The 21143-nt window shown below is 37.3% G+C and overlaps 1 protein-coding gene across 10 annotated transcripts in view; it reads left to right on the top strand.

Annotated features, from left to right (window-relative positions):
• FAM13B (family with sequence similarity 13 member B) overlaps positions 1 to 21143 on the top strand; it is a 73063-nt gene that overhangs the window by 31421 nt on the left and 20499 nt on the right. For all 10 annotated transcript variants that reach the window (XM_032837721.1, XM_032837729.1, XM_032837728.1 and 7 more), the window contains 4 exons: positions 6304 to 6345; positions 7046 to 7201; positions 8979 to 9111; positions 19183 to 19247. In XM_032837721.1, coding sequence (XP_032693612.1) covers positions 6304 to 6345; positions 7046 to 7201; positions 8979 to 9111; positions 19183 to 19247 — 396 coding nt within the window. The remainder of the gene's footprint in view (positions 1 to 6303; positions 6346 to 7045; positions 7202 to 8978; positions 9112 to 19182; positions 19248 to 21143) is intronic.

Genomic DNA, 21143 nt, shown 5'->3' with positions numbered 1-21143 from the left:
CAGGCGCCCCAAGCACCCTACCTTTAAAATATTTAAAGACAGGTGGGGGAGTTCTGAATAAGTTCTTAACTTTTTTTTTCTGAACACGTTCTTAACTTTTTTTTTTTTTTTCTTTTTACATTTGTGCCTCATAATCTTTTACGTAGGCTTCAGGTTTAGGCAAATTTTAACTTATGCTCATATTTACAGAAGTACACAGCAAAAAGTTAATTGGCATTATTATAGACTTCATTTATAGTTGTCCCTCCCCCCCCTTTTTTTTGAGAGAGAAAGAGAGCATGCACATATGTGCATGTGTGAGTTGTGAATTGGGGAGCAGAGGGAGAGAGAGAATCTCTAGCAGGTTCCACACCCAGAGGAACCTGACTTGGGGCTTAATCCCATGACCTCATGGCCCCAAGATCATGACCTGAGCTGAAATCAAAAGTGTGATAGTTAACTGACGGAGTCCTCCAGACGTCCCTACAGTTGTGCTTTTAATGCCTTGCTAAAACTTGGGATTTAGAAATGGAAATTTCGGTATTCTTTTTGTTGGCTGTGGTGGGCTGCTTCTTTTTTTTTTTTTTTTTTAAGATTTTATTTGGGAGAGAGAATGAGCGGTTGGGTGGGGCAGAGGAGGAGAGAGAGAGAACGAGAATGAGAGGCATACTTCCCACTGAGCAGGAATCCTTGTGCGGGGCTCCATCCCAGGATCCAGAGATCATAACCTGAGCAGAAGGCGGACGCTTAATGAACTGAGCCACCCAGGTACCCTGGTAGGGCTTCATTTTTGTGAGTTCATTGGTTACTGCTGGTTTGTTCTTTTTGATACAGAAAAGAAGATGTAGTGATTGAGGAAGAGCTCTGAGTTTAGGGTTTTGAGATTAGTCTCTCCAACTTCATTCTGTGGATGCCTTATTGCTAAGGAAATGAGCCTTCACTGGACTACAGATAGGTGAAAAAAGTAGTCATAACTTTTTCCCTTTTCTTTCATCCATAGAATCAGATAGTTTTCAGAATATTCATTTGGCAGATTTTTATCAATTCACCGTGTTTTCATTAGTTGGGTTCCACTTAAGTAAAAGAGAATGTATTTTGGTGAAGTATCAGATACGTTGGGTGGAAAAGAGTAGAATTTATGCTCTGGTTCATAAGAAAGGTTTATTAAAGTGACGTTTCCTTTAAAGTACCAGAGCATAATAGATATTGATAGTTTCTCTTCTATTCCCCTTACCCTATAAATGATGGATTTAATATTTTTATTTTATTTTTATTATTATTATTTTTTTGGTGGTCAGCAAAGCAGAGTTTATTGAGTGATAGAATACAAAACTCCCAAAGAGGAGGGGGCCCCAAGAGGATTGCCTGCATTTAATATTTTAAAGACTTGTAGTTGTTACAACTTAACTGACAGAAATAGTAAGGAATCTTTCTTTCTTTTTATTCTTTCATAGGTATAGGATATTCCCAGGTTGTTGGGGAAAGTGAAGAAAGGATTTTTGCTTTTGGCTTGAAAGGAATATATGATTTTTGTTTGTTTTTTACATAAATTTGCTTTTTGAAATTACCATTTTTTAAAAATAATTTTGGTGTGGTTTTGGCATAAATTATATGGAAATCATCCTAATTTTAGATTAGAAAAATTTACCATTAGAGCTTTTCCGAATATGGATAGTAAATGAACAGTAGTGATACTGTACCTGTTATACATCTGTTTTATCAGTTTCATAACATATTCTTGAATAGTATAGTTTCATAACATATCCTCGAATAGTATAATATGACTAATGAAAACAAACAGATTGGTTTTTCTGCTTTAAATTGGATTAGGCTGAAATATTCTTATAAAAGTTACATTCTTATAGAAGTTCTACCCATATTCAAAATTTCGTGCCCTTTTCCTGTGTCCTGAAAAGTTGGCACAGACTTGGGAAGAAATTTGCAGTTTCCTGACGAGGTCTTTCCTTGTCAGTAGTGACCTCATGTTGCAGCCTGCTTCCATTTAGACTACAGTTCTAATAATTGCTCAGCAGTTTTTATAAGCCCATCACCATCCTTCATGGTGTTTGAAGTCTCTTTATCTGCTGTTACTTGTTGGGAGATGCATTGGATTCATAATGGCTTGCAGAGCTCTGTTGCACACGTAAAATGATCTTATCAGATTTAATTGAAGCAGAGTTGCAGTACTGTTACTGAAGTGTTATTTGTAACATCAAATAGTTGTCATTGGGAGATTGAAATAATAGTATTTCCCTATGATTACTGTATTTGAATTACAAAATCTTACAATTGGAATAAATGGCTGCAAGATTGATTTTATGTAATGTTCTCTAGAAGATTATGTGATGGTAGGCAGATTTAAAAGTAGAGTTAACAGAATGGAGAAAAAGGTCAGAGAATGACTATAAACTTTAAACATTATACTTGACTGAGGACTTTAAAATATGCATGACCCTTGTACTTTATTGTTGGTTCTCTTTGTCTTCTTCCAGGGGGGTTTAGTGAAAACAGTTAGCATAAACATGGTCTTTATGGCATTTGTCTATATAGTATGTAAGTAATTTGACCTTAAATTTGTCAGCAACTGTTTTTTTTTGTTTTTTTTTGAAGATTTTATTTATTTGACAGAGAGATCACAAGTAGGTAGAGAGGCAGGCAGAGGGAGAGGAGGAAGCAGGCTCCCTGCTGAGCAGAGAGCCTGATGTCAGACTTGATCCCAGGACCCTGAGACCATGACCTGAGCCCAAGGCAGAGGCTTAACCACTGAGCCACCCAGGCTCCCCAGAAGTATTTTTCTTACGTCTTTATTAATCAGAACTCATATCCTTATGATACCTATGCTATTTTGTTGCTGATACAAATGGCATAACTGTATTGACAAATAGTTTTTACAGGTAAGTATTAGCCATGGTTTGTGCATAAGTGCTTTTTTACCCAAGGAAATTGACTATATTCTGAAAATACAGAATAATTAAATTCTTTGAAAACCAGATCAGTCCTTTGTCCTTTCCAAGCTCAGAGAATGAAGTTGTACAGTCAGCTTTGTAGTATGAATGAAAATCTGACTTAAAAGTACAAAATCTATTTATTTGATTTATTTACTATAGCTTGTTGGGGTGGGAAGAATATTATTGAAAGGAACTGTTTATTTGATTGTCGCTGCATATTTTTTGGAGCTAAGGGACCTTTACTTTACAATATTAAGGGACCTTTACAATATTATTAAAAAGGGGTAGAAATCAAAAAGATTAATTCCTCTGCCTATCCATCCAATATAAGATTGGTAGAACTTTTCCTCTTTTTGGCTCTTTTGGATAACTGGAACATTTTATGAAAATTTAGTCATTTTGAAAGGTGGAAATATATCTAGCAACTTTAACTTCTTTAACTTATTAGTATGGGTAAGAGTTATCACTAGTGCTGATAAAAAAATGGTACTTTTGGGGCCTACCTCAGAGATTTAGGGAGGGCCCCAGAAATCTATTCTTTAAAAGCTTTTTAAGGGGCGCCTGGGTGGCTCAGTGGGTTGGGCCGCTGCCTTCGGCTCGGGTCATGATCTCAGAGTCCTGGGATCGAGCCCCGCATCGGGCTCTCTGCTCAGCGGGGAGCCTGCTTCCTCCTCTCTCTCTGCCTGCCTCTCTGCCTGCTTGTGATCTCTCTCTGTCAAATAAATAAATGAAATCTTTTTTTAAAAAAAATAAATAAATAAAAATAAAATAAAAGCTTTTTAAAAAAATGGAAAATAAGTCATACATGCAGAAATAGGCATAAAACAAATGTATAGCAAAACCAAGTTAGTCAAAGCATCTGTCTACATGTATAACCGCCAACTAGATCTAGAAGTAAACACTGATAGTACCCCAGTAAGTCTCAGAATCCTGATCTCCACCCACCCCCCAACTAAAGGAAACCACTGTGTTGACTTTTTTTTGTCAATACATAGCCTTTTAAAACATTTTTTTCTTATTATTTAAATTCAGTTGACATATAGTATATTATTAGTTTCAGAGGTAGGGTTCAGTGATTGATCAGTTGTATTTAATACCCAGTGCTCATTACATCATGTGCCCTCTTTAATGTTCATCATCCAGTTACCCCATTGCCCAGTGCCCCTCCCGTTGAGCAACCCTCAGTTTGTTTCCAGTGACTAGGAGTCTCTTATGGTTTGTCTTCCTCTGATTTTATCTTGTTTTATTTTTCCCCCTCTTCCCATATGCTCCTCTGTTTTGTTTCTTAAATTCCACACATGAATGAAATCATATGATAATTATCTTTCTTTGATTGACTTATTTTGCTTAGTATAATATCCTCCAGTTTCATTTGCATTGTTGCAAATGATAAGGTTGCCTTTTTTAAAATTAAATAGAAAAAATTTTAAAAGATATTATTTATTTGAGATAGAGTGAGAAAGCATGAGTTGGGGGGAGGGGCAGAGGGAGAGGAAGAAGCAGGTTTTCCACTGAGCGGGGAGCCTAATGTGGGGCTCAATCCTAGGATCCTGGGATCACGACCCAAGTTGAAGGCAGACGCTTAACCTTAACACTGAGCCACCCAGGCACCCCTGCATATATACCTCTTAAGAAGCACAGTCAAGGGGCGCCTGGGTGGCTCAGTGGGTTAAAGCCTCTACCTTCAGCTCGGGTCATGATCCCAGGGTCCTGGGATCGAGCCCTGCATTGGCTCTCTGCTCAGAGGGGAGCCTGCTTCACCCACTTCTCTCTCTGCCTGCCTCTCTGCCTACTTGTGATATCTGTCAAATAAATAAATAAAAATCTTAAAAAAAAAAAAAAAAGCACAGTCAAGACAGACTATTTCCATCACCCAACAGTTGGGCCCCAGACTGCCACTGATCTGCTTTCTGTCATTGTATAGATAAGGTTAGCCTGTTTTACAATTTCATGTAAATGGAGTCTCCTACAGTAGGTAGTCTTTTGTGTCTGGCATCTCTGCTTGGCATAAGGTTGAGATGCATGTTGTTGCATGTTTCAGATGTTTGTGCCATTTATTTATTTATTTTAAAAATATTTATTTATTTTTAAAATTTTGTTTATTTATTTGACAGCACAAGCAGAACATCAGAGGGAGAGGGAGAGGCAGGCTCTTGGCCGATCAGGGCCCATTGTGGGGCATGATCCAGTACCCTTGGATCATGACCCAGGCGCTTAAGCAACTGAGCCGCCCAGGCGCCTCTTTGTGCCTTTTATTTAAAAAAATACTGAGCGTGTTCCTTTGTAAGGGATGTCCCACACCTTGTGTCTGCTTTCACCTGTTTGGGTTGATACCTTTGTTTGGCTGTTGTGAATAAAGCCTCTGTGTTTGTGCAAGTCTTCCAGTGGAATTAAGCTTTCACTTCTCTTGAGTAAATACCCAGGAGTACAATTGCTGGCTCATTTGCTAGGTTTTTTAGGGAAGTGCTAAACTGGTTTCCAAAGTGATTGGGACATTTTAAATTTCCAGCGTCAGTATAGGAAAGTTCTAGTTGCTTCACATCCTTATCTTACCAGCCGTTTGATTTTACTTTTAAACATTTTAGTGGTATCCACATCTTGTTGTGGGTTTCAGTTAAACTTTTAACTATGGTAAAAATGAGGATGTTACCTATATTTTTATAATTATCAGTAGATACCGTGGTGCAGAATTTGCTAAGGAAGGCCTATTAATGGTACAGTGAATGAAGTAGTATGATTTTAGTATCGATTTTGCCTTTTTTGTAACTTGAGAACATCCTCTAGTAGTAGCATATTGCTTTTACTTCTGGGAAGGAATACAGAGTATGCATTGAGCCCTTATACTATCCTAGATGAGGTTGTTTTGTTGGGGGTAGTAGTCTACATTTTTCCCTTGAGTCTTGGAATATAGGTCACTGTTTCTCCAAGTGAGCACCAAATGAAGTAGTTGGCGACACACACACACACACACACACACGGGTATGTATATTTATTTTTTTGTGTGAAAAATAATTTTTTAAAAAAGATTTTATTTATTCATTTGAGAGAGAGAATGAGAGAGAGTGTGAGAGGGAGGAGGCTGGTCAGAGGGAGAAGCAGACTCCCCACCAAGCAGGGAGCCTGATAATGGGACTCAATCCCAGGACTCCAGGATGATAACCTGAGCCAGTGGCAGTTGCTTAACCAACTGAGCCACCTGGGCATCCCCCAAAATAAATTTTTTAGAAAATTAGAATCCTATTCTGCCAGAAACGAACCTAAAACGTGTTTGTTCCCCTGATTGTGTCACGGTAGTGCACCTGTGGCAGTTTTCAACACTTTTTATAGTTACTTAGTACTGAAAAGTTTTATGCCTAATGTCTTTCTTTGATTACAGTGCCCATTTATCTCCCATCAGCATCTTACCAGCCTCTGCAGAGTAAGTAATATACTTGCAGAAGACCATTTATTTTTTAAATTTAAAAATATTACTTCACTGTAGAAATAAAAATCATGTATTTATTAAATAAAAACATGTTTAAAAATTGTGAATTTATTGTGCTTACCTTAGGGGAAGGATTGTACATAAGGGAGTGAAACTAGTTAATATTTTTATGTACTGCAATAGGAACAAATGAAGAAGGAATGCATTGCCTAATACATAAAATAAAGATTGAACTTTCTTCAGATGATTTTTTTGGTCTGAAATGATTGAGAAATGTCATAGATCTTTTTTTATTAAGTTTTCTTTGAGAAATAAACTTCATGTAACAAATGTTGACAGGACCCCTAGAGTTTCTTTGATTTAGCTGAATTAGCAAATTATTTTGCTTTATACATGTAGCTTTAAAAAATCTGTTTAAATGGTTTTTCTATAGAGGAGCAAGAAACGAATTACTGGGACAACTGATCTTTCCTACCTTAGTAGTAGTAGTGATACGATTGATTTGTATGATAATTTCTTTTAAAAATTTAATCCATTATCATGTATTCCTTTTATGTGTTTTTTTTTACTCTGGTTTACCCATTTAGATACCTTGATAATTTGTTTTATTATTCACGTTTTAACATTTGTAATTATGTGGCCAAATATGCAGTTAGGGTGACTGCTTCTCACTAACATGTGTTCTGTTTTATAGCATTTTAGAAAGAACAATTAGAGCAGCTGTGGAACAGCACCTTTTTGATCTGCAGAGCAGCATAGATCATGATCTTAAGAATTTACAACAGCAGAGTCTGGTGTGTAATAATGAAGCAGAAAGTTTTAATTGTGATGGTGAAGGATCTAATAACCAGTAAGAAACTTTTTATAATGTTTCACTATTATTTTTCAGAAATATAAAATTGTTTTAATTGTTTTATCTTTTAAAAACCATAATTTACTTAAATAATGGGATCTCGGGGATTTCTGAAAATGTGGAAAGTGTGGAAAGTGACTTTGTATATATGTTGCATATATTCACTTAACATTGGAAATCTAAATCATCCATTACTGTAGTAGACATTAAATCCAGTACTGCCAGGTTTTCCTTCCTGAACATCAGTTGAAGTAGTGAACTTACCTCACTATGTTGTATGAAGAATAACATTAAAAATATGATACTCATACTGTGTGCCACACATGGTCACACCATGAGAGAGACATGAAATGGTCTAGACAGTAGGTGCAGGGAGAACAGATTGGCATCACTCATGTTGCATTTACTCATTGAGTGAAACGGTGAACAGAATCATCCTTTGCTATTAAATTTTATGCCAGCTACTACCCTGCTGCCCTCCCTATGTACTTTTTTTTGTAATAGTTTAGCTGTTAATAGTTGAATTTTGTATTAGTTAAAAGTACCTATGTGTGCTTTGTGATTTGTGATTTTCTTCCACTCTTCATCTGACTTGTTACCTTTAAGTGGATGAAAGGCCTTATCTCCTTTCCTGTTACCTCAGCCCTGCACTTGAGGGTAGGTGCCTTTCTTTGAGACCATAATACAGTGATTTTATAGTATTTAGTTACCAGATTTTATTTGGAGGACAGATGAGAAAGATGGATCCAAGTTTGGAGGATTCATAGGAGGTTAAAAAAAAAAGATTATTGTGTAAAGCGTTTTTTCCTTTTTTTTTTTTTGAAGAGTCAGATTTTTTTTTTAAAGGCCAAGTTTGTGTAGTACACTAGAATAGCTATTAAATATGAACTGAAACTGAAAACATTAATGGATCTGAAAACCAGTGGTTGCTATATGTTTATTTTAGGAATACCATATTGTAAAGCTGCAGTTGTGCTGTATATCTGAATAGATAGATGGCAGCACTAGCCTGTGCAGCTCTATGGCCCTGATTTGTAGTGCTTTGAAGGCATGATTATAACTGATAAAACTGGGTTAACATAGGGACTATTTGGGCTGAATATGAAGGAAAAAAGCAGCATCTGGAAAAAAAATAATAATGTAACTAGAAGTTGGAAATTGTGGAGAACTGTTTCAAAGGTTATAATTAATATACATAGATTCCTTGGTGTTTGTCTTTAGCTTAGCTACAGATCCTGAAACCCATGCCCATGCTCAATCTTATTTTTAATCTCTGGGAAGTAACTCATGTTCCTTCATTGATGGTGGTATTGTCTCTGTAAACAAAAGCCTGCTGCAGTATTTTGCATATTCTAAATTATGTAACATGAAAAATCTGAAGTAGGAAGCTATTCCTATCATGCTTAATAAAGTGTTGGACATTATCATGTCTAGTGCTAGACTTGTATTTTAATTGGAACAGTTCATTATAATTGAGAGTATGCATTTGTAAGGGAAATTATTTTGATACATAAATTATTCTTTCAGCCATTCATTTGTTTTTGAAAATTTTCAGAGAGAATAACAAAGTAGTTTGAATTCCTAGAGAGACAAAGATAAACTGAGTGTGTTTAATAATCTAATTTGGCAAAAGAAAGAAAGTGTGAAGTTTTATGAAAAGGACACATTTTCTTTAATAAGTGAAAGTTTCAGATCATTATTGATACTTATTTATTTAAAAGACATTACATATTTAACATATGACCTGATCCAGTTTTTTAATCTTCATTACTAGGGTTGATATTGCTGATGATATTATTAATGCCAGTGAAAGTAACAGAGACTGTTCAGAACCTGTGGCTAGTACTAATTTAGACAATGAAGTTATGCAGCAAGATTTTGTATTTGAGGATGAAGAAAATAACCAGGTAAGAAATGCAAAGACTAAAATCTTTGTTTTAGGTTTGCTTGATGTACAATGCTGATTGCTTTATGTGTTCCTTTTTTTAAAATTTTATTTTATTTATTTATTTGACAGAGATCACAAGTAGGCAGAGAGGCAGGCAGAGAGAGAGAGAGGAGGAAGCAGGCTTCCTGCTGAACAGAGAGCCCGAAGCGGGGCTTGATTCCAGGACCCAGGGATCGTGACCTGAGCCAAAGGCAGAGGCTTTAACCCACTGAGCCACCCCCTTATATGTTCCTTTGGTATTAGAAGCTGACACATACTTGTCTTGATAATAAATCCTGAGAGCATACATCCTATTAGTAAAGATCAGGAACCATCACTGGATTGGGAATTAGATATAAAATATTTAAGAATATTTGCCTGGAAGGAAACAAATTATGATGTTAGCTGAGGTTGTTGGTAGTATTATGGTTGAATTTCATTCATTTTAAAAGTTTTTCTCCTATTTCCCAATTTTTTCTGAAGAACGCTATCCTAGGAAAAAAAAAATCAAAATTCAAAGTATGGTTTCTGCTGACTGTGTGTTGCTTTTGCACCATTGGAAAGCTGAAAAATTCAAAGTCAAATCATTGGATGTCAGGGACTGTCTGTTTATGATTTGCAAGTTTCTCTAAAATGGACTTTTCATTTTGTTGATGGTTCCTTTGCAGAATTTTTTTTTTGTTTTATTACTATTTTTTATTTTAGCTGTTCTTTTTTTAAACTTTTTATTAACATGTAATGTATTATTTGCCCCAGGGATACAGGTCTGTGAATAGTCAAGCTTACACACTTCGCAGCACTCCCCATAGCACATACCCTCCCCAATGTCCATAACCCAACCACCCTCTCCATACCCCACTCCCCCTGTCAACACTCAGTTTGTTTTGTAAGATTAAGAGTCTTTTATGGTTTGTCTCCCTCACGATCCCATCTTATTTCATTTTTTTCTTTCCTACCCCCCAAAACCTCCACTTTGCCTCTCAAATTCCTCATATCAGGGAGATCATATGATAATTGTCTTTCTCTGATTGACCTCTGTTGCTCAGCATAATACCCTCTAGTTCCATCCATGTCTTGCAAATGGCAGCATTTCATTTCTTTTGATGGCTGCATAGTATTCCTGTGTGTGTGTGTGTGTGTGTGTGTGTGTGTGTGTGTGTACCACATCTTCTTTATCCATTCATCTTTTGATGGACATCTAGGTTCTTTCCATAGTTTGACTATTGTGGACATTGCTGCTATAAACATTTGGGTGCACATGCCCCTTCGGGTCATTACATTTGTATCTTTAGGGTAAATATCTAGTAGTGTGATTGCTGGGTGGTAGGGTAGCTCTAGTTCCAACTTTTTGAGGAACCTCCATGCTGTTTTCCAGAGTGGTTGCACCAGCTTGCATTCCCACCAACAGTGTAGGAGGGTTTCCCTTTCTCCTCATCCTTGCCAGCATCTGTCATTTCCTGACTGGTTAATTTTAGCCATTATGACTGGCGTGAGGTGGTATCTCATTGTGGTTTTGATTTGTATTTCCCTGATGCCAAGTGATATGGAGCACTTTTTCATGTGTCTGTTGGCCATCTGGATGTCTTTGCAGAAATGTGTGTTGATGTCCTCTTCCCATTTCTTGATTGGATTATTTGTTCTTTGGGTATTGAGTTTGATTAAGTTCTTTATAGATTTTGGATACTAGCCCTTTATCTGATACATCACTTGCGAATATCTTCTCCCATTCTGTCAGTTGTCTTTTGGTTTTGTTGACTGTTTCCTTTGCTGTGCAAAAGCCTTTGATCTTGATGAAGTCCCAATAGTTCATTTTTGCCCTTGCTTCCCTTGCCTTTGGTGATGTTTCTAGGAAGAAGTTGCTGTGGCTGAGGTCGAAGAGGTTGCTGCCTGTGTTCTCCTCAAGGATTTTGATGGATTCCTGTCTCACATTGAGGTCTTTTATCCATTTTGAGTCTCAAATTTTTGTGTGTGGTATAAGGAAATGGTCCAGTTTAATTCTTCTGCATGTGGCTGTCCCATTTTCCCAACACCATTTGTTGAAGAGACTGTCTTTTTTTCCATTGGACATTGTATCCTGCTTTGTCAAAGATTAGTTGACCATGGAGTTGAGAGTCATTTCTGGGCTCTCTATTCTGTTTCATTGATCTGTGTGTCTGTTTTTGTGCCAGTACCGTATTGTCTTGATGATGACAGCTTTGTAATAGAGCTTGAAGTCTGGAATTGTGATGCCACCAACTTTGGCTTTCTTTTTCAACATTCCTCTGGCTATTAAGGGTCTTTTCTGGTTCCATATAAATTTTAGGATTATTTGTTCCATTTCTTTGAAAGAACTTGATGGTATTTTGATAGGGATTACATTAAACGTGTAGATTGCTTTAGGTAGTATAGACATTTTCACAATATTTGTTCTTCCAATCCATGAGCATGGAACGTTTTTCCATTTCTTTGTGTCTTCCTCAATTTCTTTCATAAGTACTTTATAAGTTTTCTGAATATAGATTCTTTGCCTCTTTGGTTAGATTTAGATTTATTCCTAGGTATCTTATGGTTTTGTGTGCAATTGTAAATGGGATTGACTCTTAATTTCTGTTTCTTCTGTCTTGTTGGTGTATAGAAATGCAGATGATTTCTGTGCATTGATTTTATATCATGACACTTTACTGAATTCCTGTATGAGTTCTAGCAGTTTTGGAGTGGAGTCTTTTGGGTTTTCCACATAAAGTATCATATCATCTGCAAAGAGTGTCTTCTTTGCCAGTTTGGATGTCTTTCTTTTTGTTGTTGTTGTTATTGTTGTTGTTGTCTGATTGCTGAGGCTAGGACTTCATGGAACTATGTTGAATAGCGGTGGTGATAGTGGACATCCTTGCCATGTTCCTGACCTTAGCAGAAAAGCTCTCAGTTTTTCCTCCATTGAGAATGATACTTGCAGTGGGTTTTTCATAGATGGCTTTGATGATATTGAGGTATGTACCCTCTATCCCTACACTTTGAAGAGTTTTGATCAAGAAAGGATGCTGTACTTTGTCAAATGCTTTTTCAGCATCTGTTGAGAAGATCATAGGGTTCTTGTTCTTTGTTTTATTAATGCATTGTATCACACTGATTGATTTGCGGATGTTGAACCAACCGTGCAGCCCTGGAATAAATCCCACTTGGTCGTGGTGAATAATCCTTTTAATGTACTATTGGATCCTATTGGCTAGTATTTTGGTGAGAATTTTCACATCTGTTTTCATCAAGGATATTGGTCTGTAATTCTCCTCTATGATGGGATCTTTGTCTGGTTTTGGGATCAAGGTAATGCTGGCCTCGTAAAATGAGTTTGGAAGTTTTCCTTCCATTTCTATTTTTTGGAAGTTTCCAGAGAATAGGAATTAATTCTTCTTTAAATGCTTGGTAGAATTCCCCTGGGAAGCTGTCTGGCCCTGGGCTCTTGTTTGTTGGGAGATTTTTGATGACTGCTTCAATCTCCTTAATTGTTATGGGTCTGTTCAGGTTTTCTATTTCATCCTGGTTCAGTTGTAGTAGTTTATATGTCTCTAGGAATGCATCCATTTCTTCCAGATTGTCAAATTTCGTGGCATATAGTTGCTCATAGTATGTTCTTATAATTGTTTCTCTTTGGTGTTGGTTGTGATCTCTCCTCTTTCATTCATGATTTTATTTATTTGGGTCCTTTCTCTTTTCTTTTTGATAATTCTGGCCAGGGGTTTATCAATCTTATTAATTCTTTCAAAGAACCGGCTCCTAGTTTCGTTGATTTGTTCTGTTGATTTTTTGGTTTCTGTTTCATTGATGTCTGTTCTGATCTTTATTATTTCTCTTCTCCTGCTGGGTTTAGGCTTTCTTTGTTCTTTCTCTAGCTCCTTTAGGTGTAGGGTTAGGTTGTGTATTTGAGACCTTTCTTGTTTCTTGAGGAAGGCTTGCATCGCTATATATTTTCCTCTCAGGACTGCCTTTGCTTTGTCCCACAGATTTTGAACAGTCATGTTTTCATTCTCATTTGTTTCCATGAATTTTTTCACTTCTTCTTTAATTTCCTGGTTGACCCATTCATTCTTTAGTAGGATGCTCCTTAGCCTCCATGTATTTGAGTTCTTTCCAAATTTCCTCTTGTGATTGAGTTCTAGCTTCAGATCTGAAAATATATAGGGAATGATCCCAATCTTTTGGTACCCGTCGAGACCTGATTTGTGACCCAGGATGTGATCTATTCTGGAGAATGTTCCATGTGCAATAGAGAAGAATGTGTATTCTGTTGCTTTGGGATGGAATGTTCTGAATATATCTGTGATGTCCATCTGGTCCAGTATGTCATTTAAGGCCTTTATTTCCTTATTAATCTTTTGCTTGGATGATCTGTCCATTTCTGTAAGGGGGATGTTTAAGTCCCCAACTATTATTATATTATTGTCGATGTGTTTCTTTGATTTTGTTATTAATTGGCTTATATAGTTGACTGCTCCCATGTTAGGGGCATAGATATTTAAAGTTAGATCTTGTTGGACAGACCCTTTGAGTATGATATAGTGTCCTTCCTCATCTCTTATTATAGTCTTTGGCTTAAAATCTAATTTATCTGATATAAGGATTGCCATCCTAGCTTTCTTTTGATGTCCTTTAGCATGGTAAATTGTTTTCCACCCCTCTCTTGAAATCTGGAGGTGTCTTTGGGTCTACAATGAGTTTTTTGTAGACAGCATATTGATGGGTTTTGTTTTTTTAATCCATTCCAATACCCTGTGTCTTTTGATTGGGGCATTTAGCCCATTTACATTCAGGATAACTATTGAGAGAGATGAATTTAGTGTCATTGTATTGCCTATAAGGTGACTGTTAATGTATATTTTCTCTGTTCCTTTCTGGTCTACTGCTTTTAGTCTCTGTCTTTGCTTAGACGACCCCTTTCAATATTTCCTGTAGAGCTGGTTTGGTATTTACAAACTCTTTTAGTTTTTGTTTGTCTTGGAAGCTTTTAATCTCTCCTTCTATTTTCAATAATAATCTAGCTGGATATAGTATTCTTGGCTGCATGTTTTTCTCTTTTAGTGCTCTGAATATATCATGCCAGCTCTTTCTGGCTTGCCAGGTCTCTGTGAATAAGTTTGCTGCCAATCTAATATTTTTATCGTATGTTTAGACTTCTTGTCCCAGGCTTCTTTCAGGATTTTCTCTTTGTCATTAAGACTTGTAAGTTTTACTATTAGATGACGGGATGTGGACCCATTTTTATTGATTTTGAGGGGGGTTCTCTGCACCTCCTGGATTTTGATGCTTGTTCCCTTTGTCATGTTAGGGAAATTCTCTACAATAATTTGCTCCAATATACCTTCTGCCCCCCCCCTTTCTTCTTCTGGAATCCCAATTATTCTAATATTATTTTGTCTTATGGTATCATTTACCTCTTGAATTCTCCCCTTGTGGTCCAGCAGTTGTTTCTCTTTTGCTCAACTTCTTTATTCTCTGTCATTTGGTCTTCTATATCAGTAACTCTCTCTTCTGCCTCATTTATCCTAGCAGTAAGAGCCTCCATTTTGATTGCACCTCATTAATAGCTTTTTTTATTTCAGCTTGGTTAGATTTTAGTTCTTTTATTTCTCCAGAAAGGGCTTTTATTTCTCCAGACAGGGTTTCTCTAACATCTTCCATGCCTTTTTTGAGCCCAGTTAGCACCTTGACAGTCGTCATTCTGAACTCTAGATCTGACATATTACCAATGTCCGTATTGATTAGGTCCCTAGCCTTTGGGTACTGCCTCTTGGGGTTTTTTTTTTTTTTTTTTTTTTTTTTTTTTTGTGGTGAGTTTTTCTGCCTTGTTATTTTATCCAGATAAGAATATATGAACGAGAGAATAAAATACTAAAAGGGTGACAGAGACCCCAGTGAAATGTGCGTTAATCAAATCAGAAGAGACCCCAAATTGTGGGTTGAAGAAAGGGGGTTAAAGTAGTTCAAAAAGAAAAAGAAAAAGAAAAAATATGTATTAGACTGGTGAATAGAAAAGAGCCACCCTCTTGATTTTTGGGAGTATTTTTGATCTCTTAGAAGAAACCTCCCAAAATTTTAAAGAAAGAAAAACACACACACACACACACATACATATATATATATATACACACACAGACATACACACATATATATACAAAAATAAGGGTAAACACGATGAAGAGATGGAATATGACTGTATTGATGAAAATTTAAAAAACATTCTAAAAAAAGGAGTTGATAATTGGTTGGGAAAAGAAAGAAAAAGAAAGTGGAAAGAATTTGCTCAGGCTGTGCTAGAACAAACCCTGTGCTAGATTTAGGGTATATTTTGATCTATTAGAAGTTGTATCCCACAGGGCGCCTGGGTGGCTCAGTGGGTTAAGCTGCTGCCTTCAGCTCAGGTCATGATCTCAGGGTCCTGGGATCGAGCCCCCATCAGGCTCCTTGCTCAGTGGGGAGCCTGCTTCTCTCTCTGCCTCTGCCTGCCTCTCTGCCTGCTTGTGATCTCCGTCTCTCTCTCTCTCTCTCTCTCTCTCTGTCAAATAAATAAATAAATAAATAAATAAATAAAATCTTTAAAAAAAAGAAGTTGTATCCCAAAATTTTTTATAAGAAAAAACCCTGTATGTATACAAAAGATAGATACAATGAAGGATAAAATATGATTATAATAATAAAGGTTCAAGAAGATTTTTTTTAACAGAAAGGTAATTTTAGATAAACTAGTTAAAAAATGTTAAAAGAGGAAAGTAAAAGTTTAAAAAATTAGAATAAGAAAAAAATAAAATTAAAAAATTTAATTAACTTTGCAAGACTAAAGAATCATGGGGAGAAAGCCATGAATTCTATGCTTTGCTTTCCCCTCCTCTGGAATTCCGCTGTTCTCCTTGATCAAAGAGCTTGGTCTGGATTTTTTTGCTGATCATCTGAGGGAGGGGCCTGTTATAGTGATTCTCAAGTGTCTTTGCCCGAGGCGGAATTGCACCACCCTTGCCAGGGGCTTTTGTTCCCTGAACGCTTTCTGTAGAGCTCTGGAGGACTGGGATGAAGATGGCGGCCTCCCAATCTCTGGCCTGGGGGAGCCGAGAGCTTGGGGCCCCACTCCTCAGCGCTCCCTCAGAGAAAAGCGCTCAGTCACTCCTGTTTCCCTGGTGTCCGGCTGCACTCTGAGCTAACCCGGCCTGTTACTGAGTGTTTCTGTCATTGGCACATAGCCCCCTTTGGAGTCTCCAAACCCAGCAGATTCCTGCCGCTCTTGGGGGGGGGGGCAGGGTGGTTTCCCCGCATCTGCCACTTGTGGGGTCCATGCTAGCCGGCTTCCCTGCTCTAATACCTGAGAGCTCTGCTACCCTCAGACACCCCTGATCCTTCTGTGACCATGCTGTCCCCACGAGGGCTCCACCCCTGCTTAGCCTTTGGAGTGATGTGCCTCAGTAGAGCAGACTTGTAAAAGTTCTGATTCTGTGCTCCGTTGCTCTGCTGCTTGCTGGGAGCCAACCCCTTCCCCTACGGTCTATCTTCTTGTTACTTTGGATTCACTTCTCCACAGGTCCTACCTTTCATAAAGTGGTAGATTTTCTGTTTCTAGAATTGCTGCTCTTCTTCTCTTCGATCTCATGTTGGGTTTATAGGTGTTTGGAATGTTTTGATAACTCTCTGGCTGAACTCCTGCTAACATCTCAGCCTGCTACTCCTCCTCCGCCATCTTGACTCCGCCTCCTCCTCCTCCTCAGACTTTTCTTATGAGGACCCTGATGGTTTTGGGAAAGAGAAGGTGGGAAGAATATGGACTGTTTTGCTAGCTGATTTAGAAAAAACAAGCTCTTTTCCCCCATATACAAAGGAATGAAAGTTTTGTATAGAGTGAATTCTGAGGAAATAAAACGTAGTTTCTCAAAAAAGTATGTTTCTTTGTTACATTGAAGTCTGGATATACTTTAACCTGACCCTAATACCTCTTATTATTTTGTTTTTTTCTATTGGGGAGTAATGTAGGAGATAACTCTCCTTCTTATTCTGCATCTCATCTCCTTCTTCACTGCTGGAGTATCAGTGTATCAGCTTTGTTTTCTGTTGCAGCATCTTTTATGTTGCCTCCAATTTTTTTTTTAAACTACTTTTCTGTATTCGTTTTAAGAATTACGTTGCCCAGAGGCACCCGGGTGGTTCAGTTGGTTAAGCAGTCTGCCTTCAGCTCAGGTCGTGATCTCAGGGTTGTGGGATCAAACCCTGCATCAGGCTCCCTTCTGAGTGGGGCATCTATCTCTCTCTCCTGTTGCCCTTCCCTCTCCCACTTGTGCTTGCATGCGTGTGCTCTCTCTCTCTCTAATAATAAATAAAAATTTAAAAATTATGTTGCTTAAATCTGGCTAAAAAGCATGTGGGTATTACATTCAGTCTTTAGATGTATTTCATTTTTTTCATAGTATATTGAATTGTAGGTTAAAGTTGGTGATGTAATAGTATGCTTTTATAATAGAATTTTATAAGTTTTTCTTCTAAGCTATTTGATTCTCTCATAGTAAGTGTAACATAGGCAAGTTAAGTGATTGTTATACTCTTATTTGTGAAGGAAAGGTAGAGCTGGGACTTGAACCCGGTTCTTTGAATAAAACATGAAGACTTATTTTAAATATTGGATCTAGTAATGATTATTTCATGGGCCCATATTTAAGAATTTAAAGTTATCTTCTAAACAGAAAGGTTGCTGAAGTCTGATGTGTAGATCAGTGGTTCTCACAATTTGAGTCTCAAGACCTCTTGATACTCTTAAAAGATATTGAGTATCCCAGAAAGGTTTTATTTACATAGGTATATTTATCAGTATTTACCACATTAGAAATTAAAATTGAAAAATTAGAGAATGTTTATTAAATTCACTCAAAGTACTGTAAATATTTTTTTAATTAATAAAAAGTTATATAAAACACTTTGTGCTTTGAGGAATGGTATTGTTTTACATATTTACAAATATTGTTACTGCTTGTCTGTCTTAATAAAAGTTAAGTTGGTTTCTCATACCTGCTTCTGCATTCAGTCTATTACTATAAGTTCTTTTGTTTGAAGTACATGAAGACAAGTCAGCCTCACGGAGATATATAGTTGGCAGAGGGAGAATTTAATAGCTTTTTCCAGATAGTTATGAAGTGTCTTTCATATTAAAACTGGACAAGTGGTAGTTTTTGTTTTTTTTTTTTTTAAAGATTTTATTTATTTATTTGACAGAGAGAGATCACAAGTAGGCAGAGAGGCAGGCAGAGAGAGAGAGAGAGAGGGAAGCAGGCTCCCTGCTGAGCAGAGAGCCCGACGTGGGACTCGATCCCAGGACCCTGAGATCATGACCTGAGCCGAAGGCAGCAGCTTAACCCACTGAGCCACCCAGGCGCCCCACAAGTGGTAGTTTTTTAAGAATCTAGCTGTCTCTCGATTTCAGAGGTGATGATCAGAAACATTGAGAATTTTATGTAATTCGTAGTAATGCATGGGATATTTGTATTAGACTCAGTAAGTATTTGTTTGGGGAAGGAATAGGGATGGGATGGTGTCACTAGACTCATTAGAAAATAGGGGGAGTGTTCGTATGTGTTTCTGAGGTTTACAGTTGTTATTTCGAGTGTATATAATAAAGGGATCTGGTGAATCAAATGATTCCTCTGTTATCTGCTTGGAAGTTACCAACTTAACCTGTTTGTGGCTGAGAAGAAACAGAAGGAGCAGTTGGCAGGTGGGACCATATGGCTGTCCTTTTTGGAGGAAAGAATTCTAAGGACAGGAAAGGAATGTGATAATATGAGCAGTAAGTACTTCTTACCTAATAGTGTAGTGAGTATGCAGATCTCCATTAAATACACATGCACACACATGCATATGCCTCAGGTTTTGAGAAAGATAAATTACTATCTTTAAAAAGAGATGCCAACACCTGTAGACTCTTATGAAGAATTAAAAGGGGGCATTTGATTAACTTGTAATCTAATACCGTGATTTAGGTTGGAAACTTCTTCTCGTACATGAGTGTTGGGAGCTCCGTTAATACAGCAGTTATGTTCTTTTTTGTCAGTCTGTAGGTATACTGTTAGAGCCATGCAGTGACCACGGTGATAGTGAAGATGGCTGTCTTGAGGGGTAAGCATTTTCTTTCATTACTCAATCATTTTAAGAATTGGAGCCCTTCACAGATTTGGGAGTGAGATTTTTAGATGACTTTATCTATTATACATTTTTGATAATCTGAAAAACCAGTTCCTTGTTTAATGGTAAGCATAAAGCATATTCATGAATATTCAGAGGGGCTACACGTTCAGACAGACATAGTTATAACTTGGAAAACATTCGGAGGGAAGAACAGAGCCTTCTTGGAGACACTCCAAACTTTCAGTTGATTTGTAGAACAATTGGGACTTTATTGATATTCTGAATACACCTTTCAGTGAGTTAATTCATAGTCTTAGAACTGTGGATAACTAACTGAAAGATTATAGCATATTTGTTTTACCAAATTTGTACAGGATATTTTTGTTCCCTTTCCAGCTGCTTCTTGGTGTATCCCAGTATAGTCTTACCTTAGTTTCTGCTTCCTTAACCTCCTTGGCCAGCAAAAATGGGAGGGAGGTACTGAGGCAATCAGTATTTCAGTCATATGTAGTCTCCATAGATGCTCGATAGATACAGTACCTTTGAGCAGAAGCTTTCTAGAATATTTTAAGTCATTGAGTAGGTTTTGGGTCCTGTTACCCTTTTTCTGATTCTTTGAGACATTGCCAAGCAGTGTATTATGACTTTCTTAGGAAAGATAATTTGATATTCAGAAAACAGATTTACAGTGGATGCAGACTAGATTGTAAATACTGAGGATTCTCAAACATTACTGATTTGGTGGATAGCTTGTTGGTGAGGGTAGACTTGTGTTAATGCCATTGTCTCTCTTAATTGTGAGTAGGAAACCTGTTCTCTGAGGGTAAGTAAATTCTTTGGAGCCATGTCTCTGGAGTGTCTCCATACTCTGAAGGTCCACAGATATCCTGCTTACAGCAGTTCCTTGTGCTTCCTTTCAGGAGGCAGGAATGATCCTCTTCCAGCCCAGGGAGTATTGGAGCTATGGGCTGAAGATATAAGATAAACAGGCATCCCCAGAATGATGACATCTGGATTTGGTAGAACAATAAGGATCCATTTAGTGAGGACTCAATCTTTTTGGAAAAGCTCTTTCCTCTTCAACTTGTGTATAGGTTAGCAAACTTGTTTTTAGATCCAAAGAGTTCCTTGGTTAGATGGATTACATTTTGCATGCTTAACACTCATGTTTCTCAAATTTAGGTGATTGGGTCTTTTGTAGCCTCAAGGTAGAATGTAGCTCATTCCACCATTTGCTTCCACTCTAAGCAAGGGAAGGCCTTTGAGCTTGCCAGGGAATTTAGTTCATTTCTCATGCTCAGCAAGAACAAGGTAATTACGCATGTGAGGAGAAGACTTGCCTTAGTTAGATCAAGACCTGTCTTCTGGGTACACACTGTTAAGGCAGGGTAGAAGCAGCATCTCTGTGTACCATTGTAAATTGCCACCATATCTTTGGGAAGAAGAAATTTCCCACAATAGATACATTGCTAACCTACTGTAATGCCAGATGCTCTGTTGACTGGTCAAATAGGGAGAGATCATTTTTGACAGCTTGCTCTAATATTTGTTCTAAATAGGGGTTCATTTTTATGGGGGGTATAAGAGGTGAATTGAAATTTTTAGAAATTTCCTTTTTATATCTTACCATTATGTTTTGAGGAAGGAAAGGTTTAGAAGTAGTACCTTGTTCTGATTGTGATAGAACATAATCAGATTTAAAATATAGGACCATAAAAGAAAATACATATAGGACCATCACTGTACCTTTAAAAAAATCTTTAAAAGAAAAGAAAGTCCCAGAGTGGGGGATAATAAAGCTATTTGGTTAAAACTAATATTTGCTTTACAAAATCTTTTCCATTATACATTCAACCCTTTTGGTTTCTATTTACTGTGGATTTAGTT

Source organism: Lontra canadensis, unplaced genomic scaffold (assembly GCF_010015895.1).
Source record: "Lontra canadensis isolate GAN:19392208 unplaced genomic scaffold, GSC_riverotter_1.0 scaffold99, whole genome shotgun sequence".
Taxonomy (NCBI): domain Eukaryota; kingdom Metazoa; phylum Chordata; class Mammalia; order Carnivora; family Mustelidae; genus Lontra; species Lontra canadensis.
The sequence above is the reverse complement of the archived record's forward strand: the minus strand, read 5'-3'. Positions and strand labels throughout refer to the sequence as shown.